The sequence below is a fragment of the Pezoporus wallicus genome, unplaced genomic scaffold, assembly GCF_028554395.1.
Source record: "Pezoporus wallicus isolate ANWC-B61680 ecotype Strahan unplaced genomic scaffold, APGP_CSIRO_Pwel_v1 contig_818, whole genome shotgun sequence".
Lineage (NCBI taxonomy): Eukaryota > Metazoa > Chordata > Aves > Psittaciformes > Psittacidae > Pezoporus > Pezoporus wallicus.
The window spans coordinates 1961910-1974741 of NW_026636248.1; the positions used below are offsets into that span (position 1 = coordinate 1961910).

The 12832-nt window shown below is 43.9% G+C and overlaps 2 protein-coding genes across 13 annotated transcripts in view; one reads left to right on the forward strand and one right to left on the reverse strand.

The window, feature by feature from the left end:
* The window catches only part of SSR1 (signal sequence receptor subunit 1), a 109054-nt gene that overhangs the window by 57484 nt on the left and 38738 nt on the right, over window positions 1–12832 (forward strand). The window lies entirely within an intron of this gene.
* The window catches only part of RREB1 (ras responsive element binding protein 1), a 123934-nt gene that overhangs the window by 33482 nt on the left and 77620 nt on the right, over window positions 1–12832 (reverse strand). For all 12 annotated transcript variants that reach the window (XM_057399286.1, XM_057399285.1, XM_057399290.1 and 9 more), the window contains 2 exons: window positions 6152–6293; window positions 4841–4980 (listed from right to left, as the gene is read on the reverse strand). In XM_057399286.1, the coding sequence (XP_057255269.1) occupies window positions 4841–4980; window positions 6152–6293 (282 nt within the window). The remainder of the gene's footprint in view (window positions 1–4840; window positions 4981–6151; window positions 6294–12832) is intronic.

Below are 12832 nucleotides of genomic sequence, written 5' to 3' on the forward strand. Positions count from 1 at the left end.
ATATAATGCTTTAAGATCATTACCCAGGGACATAGGCCTGGGGTGCCCTGCAGCATCCCACCAGCGGTCACCATGCACTGAAGAATGGGGATGTGCTAGCAAAGGGGAAAACCTGGTGACCAGCCTGACTGAATCACAAGCTGCACTTCCTATCTTGTGAAACACTTTTCTCACAGAGTCCAAGACACCATTTCTAACACACTTAAGTTGTCCACTCTCAGGTGTGAAGCCAGGTAACACCAAGACACAATGACAACATTTTCCACTTGGGAGTGTTTTCAGAAACAAAAGCTCACATTAGTTACCCTGGCAAAACCGGAGGCAAATGAAAACAGTCACCAATGGTCAGGGCATCCTGACACTTTCCATTCCAGGAACTGAGCTATTCTGTTGCTATGCCTGTTACTGATCTAACTGTTCAAAACAACAGCTTTCCATAGCAGCATTCAATCTCTAGCCAATTTGACTTTACAAGTTTCAGCAAAACTTGGGTCAGCTGTTTTGAAGAACAAGGTAGGCTGTGAATGGCTTTTGGTTTTCTTTGTTTGGAAGTTCTACAGAAGCACGTTACCCTGCGGCAAGAGAGCTGCTTTTGCTGTCCTTGTGAAAATATGCCTGGGATTTTGGCAAGTTACAAAGCTTAATATATTATATCACTGTTTGGACATGCTCTGTAAAAGGTCAAAAAACTTAATCTGCCCTGAATCCATTCATGGCAACAGGCATCTACTGGTTCTGGTCACTAGGTCAGCTCAGTGACTGAGGCAGACAGCGTCTTTCACACTCTGCAGTGTCTACTTCTTCTTGTAAGAAGTTAGCAAAACCAAATCCCGTAACTGAAGTCAATGCCACGCTGAACCAAATGTCATTAGAAAGCCCCCATAACACTCATTAATTTCCAGGCTTTTACCACATTGCACAACCATCCTTGCCAAGATCAAACGTTGAAACATGTCTCCAAGAAAGCAGGTAACTGCCACAATGTCACCATTTCCCACCTTCTCTCCTCAGGAAAATACATGGGCACAAAAGGCAGCACAAACATCTCACTGCTGCTGCAAGGAAGGAAAAATTAAACCACTCTTAGGTGCAGGTACAGCGTGCTGTAAGAAGGCTCCTGGAGGAGGAGAGCAAAATATAAAGGGTATGTTCTGGTTACAGTGAAACCCAACAGAGGAGTTCTGTAGTGCATGTACTTTATTAAAAGCCACACATTTTACTTTAAGCCTGTTCCACTGTATTTGCCAAAGGAAGGAGGAGAAACCTCACATAGTGCCTCAAAACTTTTCTCCCCAGAAAATCCTCCCGTCTCCTTTGCACTGCTGATGTTGCTCAGAGCTGTCTGTCAGCTGACCTTTACAAGCACATTACCATGTTTGACAGCAACCCTCCACCACAAAAGTTTCCAGAGAAGTTCCCCTGCTCCTCAAGCTTTCTCATTTTCCCTATTGGCTGCAGAACGTTTCAGTGCTCTGCTAATTATATCAGCACTCAGATACAAACTCACCAAAATAGATGGTGTTCTGAGGCCCCAGCTGCAGGGAAACAGGCATCTTCTTTAAATAATCCAGGTAGAGAGGGCAAAGGGGGTCAGAAAGCACCCCTGAGCCACCTCTCACTGCAGGCAACCCTGCAGGAACCAGCTCATGTCACTAATTAGGGTGCAGGCCCCAGGGCTTCAAAGGGACAGAGACTGACCAGGGGGGGTAATGCCATGAAGGAGATGCATTGCCACAGCCTACTGTCAGCAGCACAAAGGGCCCTATTATTGCTCCCAAGAGCAGGGAAGTTCTTACGGTAATTAGGAGACAAAAGATGCACGATTTAGGATTTTACATAATCAAGAGATACTCTCCCAAGGGGGAGCCCCTCTCACACAATCAGTGGATTAAGTATTGTTTATTCTGCTGCAAGTAAACAATGAGGAGCTCCCTGCTCGGGGCTTTACATTAAAAAGCAGTACTGGGGAAGACAATTCAGGGTGTCTTTTCATCTGGCTTTAAACAGCTAACCCTGTGATTTAAAGTTGCTCATTTGACAGTATCTGGAAGGGTAATGACCCACCCTGTAAATTAGCTGCTCACATACTGATCATCAACTGCCAGACAGCCTTACCTTTTCTGCTGCTTAGCAGAGGGGGCTGGGACAGACAGACTTGGGCAGCTCTGAGGGCAAGAGGCTGTATTTACACAACAGCACTACAATGGAAGGATTAAAGGACCACAGGGAAGCTAGGCAGAAGCTTCTGCCCACCCCAGCACATTGCTGCTGCTGCTGCGGATGCATCCCTAAAGGGAGGAAGGCTGGTACCCCCACCAAGGCAATGCATGCTGGTGCACCACTCCACAGATGATGTCCCTAATCGTTTCTATACTAACTACTGGGGGAGCAAAAAGGAGTCAGAAGTTTGCCCTGTGGTTTACAAAGAAAGGCACGGTTAGGGAGATTGAGCATCACTTACATGATCACATGACAAAACAGTCTGTGCTGGGCTACTTAAAGCTGTAGCTCCAAACCAAGCACAGAAGTCCTGGTAAGATGACCCTACTTTTACAACACTGGCAATAAAAATAGACTAAGGGTGTTCTGCACCCTGTCCTTTGCTCATAACACAGCTGCTAGGCTTGTTTGTTTGAACTTTGAGGAGAGTTCTTCCTCCTCGTCTTCTACAATAAGGAAACACCAGGACTTGATGAACGCCTTCTAACACTTTGCAGTTTGCTCCCTCGCCATGAGCACACCCATACACACGTACCTTCTGCTCTGATACTCCAGCAAAATCTTCCCTTTTCTTCATTTCTTTCACTCAAACAAAACAACCTTAAGCATCAGCAAGAGGAATTATTTCATTAACATGACCTCAGGACAGAATGGCATGCCATGCTCAGCATATCTTCTTGATTCCTACTGTCTTGCAGAACCCTGGGAACCAGAGATTACAGCCTCTGCCTGCAAAGCGTTTTAACCCATTTCCTTTGGGATCAGTCACCTTAACAGTGGCCCAGACTGCTCTGCTTACCAGAGGATTTTCTGGTTGGGCCAAGCACACAGTGACGTTTGACTTGTCTAGACTAGGACAAAAGATGTGTTTTAAACCATAGAGGCAGGGCAAGCTGTGTTTGAATATGTTAGCTGACCAGGGAGAACCACAGCTTTCTTGTTCTGTCCTATCTCCACTAACACATTCTAAATTACTAAAGCAAGTATTTGACAAAAAACCCCACCATCATCTAGGCAAGTCCATGAAGACCAGCATCACCCTTAACTGATGCCCACACAGCTTGACAATCATGGCTTTGATTTAGGGGCACATTTTAGTCTCTGTTGCTCAGCCCAGTCAAGGCTAGCAAAATCCATTTTAGGAGAATATTATCCAAAAGCAAGTCTCCTAATCATAGAGAAGAAGTTGCATGAAGAGGAACAGCATGTTTGCATAGCCATTGTGTCTTTCTGCCTTGCCACAGCAGACTGCAAAGCTGCCATGCTAGAAGGGTATTCATTCTGTTAACTTTTATCCATCACTCGGAGCAAGAGAATCCACCTGTCCTTTCAGCTCCATGGCACAGAACTTTGCAAAGAGGTCATATCTTCATAGAAGCTTCAAAATGAGGCTAATGCTAGGGTAAGTCTAATATAACAGTTGCTTTCTACAAAGTGTACAGTGTATAGCAAAATTATCTCTGACTCCCTTTTGTGGGGATTGTAGAACTCTTCCCAGAGAACAATTGTTTCAGCTTCGCTCTACAATGAAAATTTACTTCAGAAACAGCAAATTCCATTTAATGCACTACTATTTGCTGGACCAAGCTTAAGAAAGAGGTTTCCAACTCCTGTTCCCAATAATTACAGCATTTACAATGACTTTAAAAAATGTTTTTACACGTATTTTCCAAGGTTTTCTTAAAGAAGGAAAATGTAATAGAAGTAACCCCATTTAACAGAATGGGATGGCTCTGCTCCACGCCATTCTGTTAAGAAACTGCATTCAGGAGAGGGTGTTCACCTTCAAGATGGTGAATTGTGCACCCTTCTGAAAAAATCAGAGTCCAGTGCCCCAAAATAAGCTTAAAACACTGACAAGCTTCTGCAAATGGACAATATCCTCTTCTGAAACAGCAGCTTTCCTACATGCGTAAACCAGACTTGGAATATCTTTTATATCTTCATGTATCTGGCTCTACATTTTTCCACGATAAAAAACTGGAAATAAAAAAGTATCAGGAGTCCCAGAGGCAATTACCTGAACAAAAACACAACAGCCAAGCACCTTCCCAAGCAATTAATAACTAATTTTTCCTTGTTAAAAGAAGCTGATTTAAGCCAAAATCCACACCATTCCCTAACCTCAACAGGCAGAAAAGCATAACACATTTTATTGAAAGTCTGGAACCAGAAACTCATCTCCCACAACAGACAACAAAACCTTTATATCCAGCTGCCGCCTTCTCCCCCGACAGAGTAATCTTAGAAGTTGGTACCTGAATACTTTTATCAAGTTTTGCTTCATGTTTTAAGCATTTTTAGTTTAACTTGTTGAAATTCTGCCACGTTGGCATTCTGCAATTTTATGTAACATCAGCAATCGGCTTGGAGGGGAGGAAGGGATGCCTTAATTTCTCCTAAAAACATTCCCAGATATTAACTGGCAAGATTTCCCATACTTGCAAAAAAATAACAAAACCAAGCGCTATAGCACCCTGGTGACACAAGATGAGCAGAAGCATTTAAAAACCTGTACAAAGTCAGGAAGGGAGCAGCGGGGTAAATGGTTCCTGCCCCTCCCCAGCAGGCTGTCTCAGGCCACCAGGTGACCAGAAACACGCTCGGGACTATTTCTTACCTCAGAGAATTATCTGGATGTGTCTCCATGTGGGACTCCAGCCCATACTTGCAAAAAAAGTCTTTGAAACACACTGGACAATGATAAACTTCCTCCTCAGCCTTCTTATCCCCTTCACAGGAGTGACCATCCTCGACAACCTTCAGAGAGAGGAGAAAAAGCCTCACTAGACCAAATTTTAAGCAACAAACCAAAGATGCAATCCATTTGAAGTCTTTCTCTTAAAAACAAAGTAGCAGGCTTCAACCATAACTTTGCTGCAGGCGACCAGAAATGACTCATGTTGGTAACAGAGAGAGAGTAAGCAACAGAGCCTCTGTGTGTGTGTGAGAACGTGCACGAGAGAAAAGGAGGCTCAGTAGGAGATAAAGTGTGCAGCTAACTCATTAATACATCAGTTCTAATGAGAAACTACGATCTGAACAACTTATAAACCTGTATGTTTATATACCACTGAACCAGCAACCCTCACCCTCTAGAAAGCTAAGCGAGCTGTCAGCCTGAATTATTTATGCCGCTCAGATACTGCCAACTGCTAACTCAAGTGGTCCAGGGAAAAGCAATGAGTTTTCTGTAGCCCTCTTCTGATTACAGTGAGAAAAGCATGCACAAAACAAGGGATGCTGTGCTAAATGGAACTGCTACTAGTTAGCCAGTTAAGAGATAGTAAATGGAAAGGGTCGAGTTAAGTTTGGCAGCCACCATACATTTTGTACAAATTACTGAAATGCACTAAAATGTTTCATAAACAAAACCCTAATGGAAATGTCTAGCCTTCAAATATTTTTCTGGTTTCTCTTGCAACTCCAGTAACGCAGGATTGTGCTACTGTGAAAGGGAAATGTACTACAGATTTTCTTCTCCAGTTCAAGACAGAAACAGACTTAAGCTGTTGCTGCTTTTGGAATAAACACTAGTTTTTTACAAGTTCAAATCATTATCCAGCAAGATTATAACAAATTAAACAAGAGAAAAAAAAACAACAACCTAGAGGAAAACTGCAGTAGCAAAAGAATAGTTCATCCTTTTGTCATCCAACATCAATTATCTAATACAAATCATAAGCAACCCCAAATTTAAACAATAAAGAATTAAAAAAAATAAATCAATTCTTTCAGTGTCTGAAACGAGAAATTACTTTTCAATCTCAGACAACAGTGTTGCCTATACAGGACAAGCATGGCATCTTAAAATATATATACAGGGCTGTAAAATGCCCATATCTGAGTATCCCCATGCTGACTGCCTGATCTCAACAGCTGACAGAGTTTAGGAGGTAACCATCTTTTTGCTTCATGCCCCATAAAGAACCTTTTTTGCAGGTATCCTCTCCTCTCTGTCCATCTCATCGTGACGAAACTTCCGTTTTGAAGACAATCGCCTGCGCTTCAGTGGTGATGGGGGAGTTGTGGTCACTGTGCTGTTCGGATCCTTCTCATGAATCTTCATGTGCCTGGGCAGGAGGGGGAAGAAGACGCTGTCAGCAGCAAATTGGGGCAGAAAGCCTGTGTAAATTTTAATGCCAACACCATTTCTACAGCAGAGATCCCATAAACTGGACTAAACTTCTGCAAAACAGCTGGGGTACAATCCAGCATCGGTCCTTTGCAGCATGTGGGACTGTTTGGGACCACAGCAGGGAGCCCTACAGCTCTCCCCCATGTCCCAGCCCACAGCATGGCACTTGCCCTGCTGGCACCTAGCCCCAGGAGCACCCTGCCTGTCTCACATCATCCCAGAGGCCCTGCTTCTTGTTAATACTGCACAGTAATTTACATGCCCTGCCTCCCAGTCTGGTGGAGGTCCAGTAAGTAAAAGCCTACGGCTTAGCATCCATTTCACCCAATGCAAAAAAAGCCTCCCATCTTCAGCTGGTCTCCTTTTATAACTTTTATACCCCATCTGTATATGCCAACAGAGCAACACTTCTTAAATGCATTTATTTCCTTCTCTTCCTTAACACACTGGTGTACCCCAATACTGAATTTCAACTGCAACTCTGAAGTCAAGATATATCTGGTCACACTGTTAAGCTGCAGCAGGTATGGCCTGCAAAACTCCATTATTGCCAAAGTATGTTCACAAACCTGCTTCCCCAGGAAAACAACTATTTCTTGCCACAAAGACACTGGGAAGGGGAGAGGGTCAAAATAGCTCAGGAAGCAATCTCATGAATATCTGTATACCTGACCCGCCTGCTTCTTGGTGTTCTGTATTTGCAACGTGAGGAAGACACTGTTGCCTAGTTCCCTTCAGTTAGATGAAGGGTATTGCACCTGTGCTTTTTCTGAATTCTCAAAGCTCAATTGTTATGGTTTTTTTTTATGTAGGGCCTTTAGCCTCGCTTCAAATTTATAGTGCTTTTGAAAAAATCTAACTTATGCTCTTACAGGCAATGCAGATTTTTGCTTCTAATAACTAGAAATGGGAGTGCAGGAGAAAGTTGCCCTTTGTCCATATGACTGACTGCAAAGCAGCAGGAGGGAGACAAGGTCATAGGCATTTGGGCACATCCTTCAGAAGTCACACCCACAGCTCGGCTCAGGACCGTGCCATTTAACTCGACTGCACGCTATCATGTTCAAACATGAGAGAATGTTGTAACCTAGACAAGCCTCCTATGTCCTCATAACTGCTTGGATGTTATGACATAAAATCTGTTTTAGTTTTGGATGCCAACGGCATGATGCTTCAAGATAACATGCTGGACCAAACTGACCCACAGGCAAAATAGGACTAGAACTGCTGGAAGGACTGTCTCTTCACACAATGCTATTTTTAATGTTTTCTTTCACAATTGCTGAACCTTTAAGAAAAAAAAAAAGAAAACAAACAGAAGGCAGCTAAATTACTGTCTCAAACTACAACCAGGATTCTGAGGGTATTCTTGGGAACAGCCTCAAGCCAAAAGCACCACATGTACCAGAACCAATGCAACGTTACAGTGGCTGTCAACACTCAGCAAGGCTGGGGCTGCTTGGAGGACCAGGTCCACATACCTGCCAGGAACCCTCACTGGTCACGCAAATGGTGGATGGACACTGGTGGCATCTGCCAGTCACCCTGTGGGAGGTTCATTAGGAGAGAGCATCTGCGCACATATGTGCCCAGCAGGTTGGGCACAGCATCAAGGAAACGCTGCTTCATTTCTGTGACCTCTTTTCCCTCCCCATGGTCCAACTAGGAGCAGAAAGAAGGCTGAAGCTCTGAGGGTTTCCCAGTTTGACAGGACCCAGGGAGAAGCTGGAGTGCTGACACAGCCTCTGGAGTGCAATGGACTCTCCTGCCTTGGCCCTCTGGTAGCCCTACCACCGCAGGCACTAATGCTAACTGATTTATCAGCATGAATCCAGTGCTCCCTGATCTCACAAAATCTGCAGGGAAGGCATCTACAGGTACTGTACTACCTCGTTTACTTTAGTCTCTCCCTCCTCACACCCATGGCACTGATCTAACTGCTTGTGCTAGCTTGAGTTTCCTATAGGTCATAAGTCAACAGTGTGAGGAGCAGTTGTCCGTATTCACACAAGAATAAGGGAGAAGAAGCCAGTTACTTGTTCTGCCTACAATGGTTGAAGATAAAACACAAACATCTGGGAACAAAAAACCATAGTGTGCAACAGCACAGGCAAAGCAAAACCTGGAAGGTGGTTTGCTGGTCTTTTTTGTTTTTCTTTCTGGTAAGGACTGCTTTCCAGTTTCGATGAGCTCTTTAAAGTTAGACAGCAATGTTTTGCATGTGCCTTTCTGTCCCTCCACCCCAGATGCACACACATGGCCTGCATGCTTAACCTTCTGGCTGCTTGGGTGATGCACAGCTAGTATTACTTGGCCAGTTACTTTTAACATAGCTAGAGAGCAAAAGCAGTCAAGCTAAATCACATTCACCCAGAAAACAAACAACAAAAAAACCTGCTATGTATTAAGTGTGAGACTTTTTGTTCCTATTTTCTTTTAAAGTCTCTTTTCCCACAGTAATGAGTATGAAGAACTCCTGTTTAGTAGCTACTATGAAAAACAGCTTCCTTAGGGCTAAGTTCTTTCTTCCTACTGATGTCCACCTGTTGAACTCTATTCTGATGGGTACAATGACACATCCATAGCATATCAATGGGAGAAACTGCTGAGACCTCCAGGTTAGTGCCAGTCCAACCTGGCACCTCTGCCTGGCATGACCTAATGCATGCAAACACACGGGCTCCTGCAAGTCCCAGACGCAGGACAGCCGTGTTTGAATATAATGTATGCTAATAAGGCAGGGCTTGCTAATGTGTATGCAGCACCACAGTGATGAGGCTTTGCTATGCCTGGTGTCACTCACTGGCTGCCCTCAGCTTGCAGTTCTCCCTGCAATGCACACGCTTTTGCCATGCCCTAAAAGCCAGAGCGGAATCCATACCCACAGCAAGGAATGTGGTAATCCCTTCATGTTTTAGTTCTGCATATTTGAAAGGAAGCAGCCTGAGCTATTGAGCTATAAACAGGAAGACACCCTGACTGCACCTTTGACTTTTAGTCTGTAGGTCACATATCACAGCCACTGTGATAGCTCTCTGCATGCGATCATTAAGGAAAAAAGAAGAATCTGAAACCAAAGCAGCAGGTTCCAGAGTTCTCAAGAAGAGTCACAACCTGTCCACAGCACAGCCAGCAGGTTTGTTCCTTTGGCAGGTAAGCGAGTTTCACTACATCAAGGCAAGGGTGGAGAGGAAAGAGATTACTAGAGCCCAAGATAAGCGGGAAGATAAAGCTGAGCAGTACAAAGGATAGACACAATCTTCATCTCTATTTTACTTTGCAACATGGATGTCATTCTGCCTCAAGAAACCATTTATCAACCAATTTGGGCTGAACTACAGCAGATGCCAAGTCACATCCACATCTACAACCTTTCTTTTAAAGCTAAACACTCCCTTCACCAAGGCTTCTTCTACTTAAAAAGTTTCCTAGCTATAATTAAGGGGAGAAAGCGGGGAAGTATTTATGTTGCCTTATCCTCCTTTAGAAGAGTTTGCCTTGATTAGATCTTACATCTAACACTGAAAATGCTCGACCTCACTGCTTAGCCTGCCAAGATACAAGGAGAACAGGAACAAAGCTGTGCTTAGAAGTTATTTTCCCATTGTGACTATAACAACATATTTTGGCCTGACAACACTGGCATACTTTGAATACAAAAGCCAGGCTTGTAAGTCAGCCTGGCTTTCAGCATCTTACAATGATAAAGGAAAACGACATGACATTCATCAGTTAAAAAAAAAAGAAAAAAGATAAACACTCAACACTGGAAGTGAGAATGTGGTGTAAAAAAAAAGGGCAAAATAAGGACATGCACAGAAATGCTGATATTCAGCCACAGATGCAAGTTACAGTAACTACCAGCAGCTCCCAAGTGACCACTGCTGCAGCTCAGAAGAGAGCCAGAGCCACAGCAGATGAAACCTGGCTTTTCTTTTTCCTAATATAAATAAATGAATCGTGGCTCTGAGCCATCCTACAGAGCAACTCAAGAACTGCAGCCAAACTCAGGAAGGTACAGAGCCCTGAAACCTGAACTTTGTATGGTGGTTGTTAAGTCTCCCCAGCATGCATGCAAGTACACATACACTTGGACAGTACTGGTGGTGGAACACTAAAATGCAACTACAATACACAGGATGAAAGGAAGGAGATAAAAAATTGAGCTTAATATTAGGGAGGGCTCTATTGCACCTAGTGCTAGCTAGCCTTGATTAACCTCTCAGAGAAGGTGGTGGAAGTCTACTTAAAATGAGACCAGAGACAGAAGAATTTGCAAAGAATATTCCCGAAGTTGAAAGAGGAAATTAAGTATTTTTCAAACAAGGTCTGATCCACCTCTGATCTAAATTCTTAATGTTTAAGAACTGCTATGCAAAAATGCAGGTAACTTGCTACACACTATGCTTTTCGCAGTACAGCTGTATGTGGAAAAGCTCTCCTTGTAATCTCTTCCCTTCTCCTCATACAAGGAATTTCTCAGGTGAACCAGGAGGATCCAGCTGTGTTATGACTCTGTGCCAGTCAGCCCTCCCAACAAAAATCAGTCGCATTTTTCAAGGGCTGGACTGCCTTTCATTCCATCTTCCCCATGAGACTCACCTTCCTCTTCCCCTCTCCTGCCACAGCTTTCCTCTCCCCTCTAATAGTCACATGAACAGGATGACCAAAATCATACTGCACAAGCATTTCCCCAGCTTCTTTCCTTATTTTTCCCCCCTTTTTTAAAGCAGATGGACAGAAAAACTTTTCAGCCACACACTGTGATGCAGAGCACGATTTCAGAAGGGTGACTATTCCACCAGAACAGCAGCAAGTGAATACTTCACTACTTTACATTGAAGAAGAGACTTTTGCAATAATAAACCAATGCAGAACTGAAGTGTCTTACTCCTTTTTCTCTCCATGGATGGTGTTGGATGAGTGCCTCAGAGAGGTGACTCATAGGAGGAGGGAAGAAAAAAAGGGCATGTGTCGTACTGAAGTGACATGCAGCTCCTGCTAGTCACAGCCCAGCCTTTACCGCATCTCCAAAAAGGGCTGCTGTATTTTCTTAATGCCAAGGGGATTTGCATGTTGATCATATAAGCTTTCAGGAGGTCTTGAAACAGGGCAGCCCACAGCTTCAATGCCAAAACCAGAATGTGGGCAGGTTTTGACTGGTTGGTTCAAGGCTAAAACGAGAAGTCAAAGCATCCTGAAAGAGGCAACTGCAAGATGCAGCTGCTCCCATCTCCGGGTCCCACTGAATTATGAACAAAACGAGGAGCTCCTGCTTTGCATGCAGATAACCTGATCAGCGCCACTTTGGCTCTTGGAGAGGAAGCATCCCTCTGCATGCGTGGGAATCCCTCACCTCTTAACTCTGAGGAGAGAAACCACACCATAGTTGCACCCCAGGTTTCCACGGCTGCTGACGTGCTCCACATCCCTAAGAGAAAAGGCCTGCTTGGCTCAGAGGCCTGGGCAACAGGAAGGTATGGAACAAAAGGGTGTATCTGCAGCCTCTGAGCAGGGTCCAGGGTTAAGCCTCTCCCTTATAACTATGTCAGCATAAGTGCTGCTGGCTTTCAGTCAAGCAGAGGTTTATGCCAGGTAGGTCTGATTAGAAGGAGCAGCATGTCCAGAGGGGGAGCAGCAAGCAATTTCACTGAGGCCTGGTTGGGAAAGTCCCAGCATCTACATCAAGATTAATTCCTGAGAGCAGGATCCAGTGTATAAACACCCTCCTCCTCCCTCACATCTCCACGCCTGTGGAAACGCAGTGGGGAGGCCAATGAATCCAGGCATTATCAGTCCAGAAAGATCATCTGACAGTATCATGTTCAGGTTCTGGCTTCATATCCCACATATTATTCTAAGTTTCTCCACTTTACCACTAGATGTACCCTACACTCTACTGTATTGCACATGGTGTTCCTCATCTCCCTTGTGATTTCTGAACAGTTTGGTATCAAAATCAAGGGATGATCCTCATCTGATGCTTATCTAAAGACAAGGGAGGCACACATCCAACCATCCAGAGACTAAGGATAAAAAATTAGTGCTTTCCAGCCTTCACCTTATTTAAAATACATTTTGTTTTCCCCTCCAGCATAAAGAGTTACTCAAGGTCACCGAGCTGGTCTGGGAAGGTGATCAGATGCCCTAAGTACAATTTAGCTGATACAATTGCTTTACCTCTTCCACTGTTTTCTTCCCCAAGATCTTTCACTTATTGCTGACTTCAAATAACAGTAAATAATCTACAAATAATCAAAACTTCCTATGTTTTCAATAATTTACAGTAAAGAAAAAGCATGTCTATTATTCAGAAGGTGACCAAACATCAAAGTCTGCCTTGTCTAAGCTTCAATTTCATGCCACAATCAGAATCAGCAAAAATGCAGGATGCACCCAAGACAAGTTGAAATTTGGACCATGACATTCTTCAGGCATCATGGAAAGAAAAGCGGATAACAGAGTAAGAGAAGA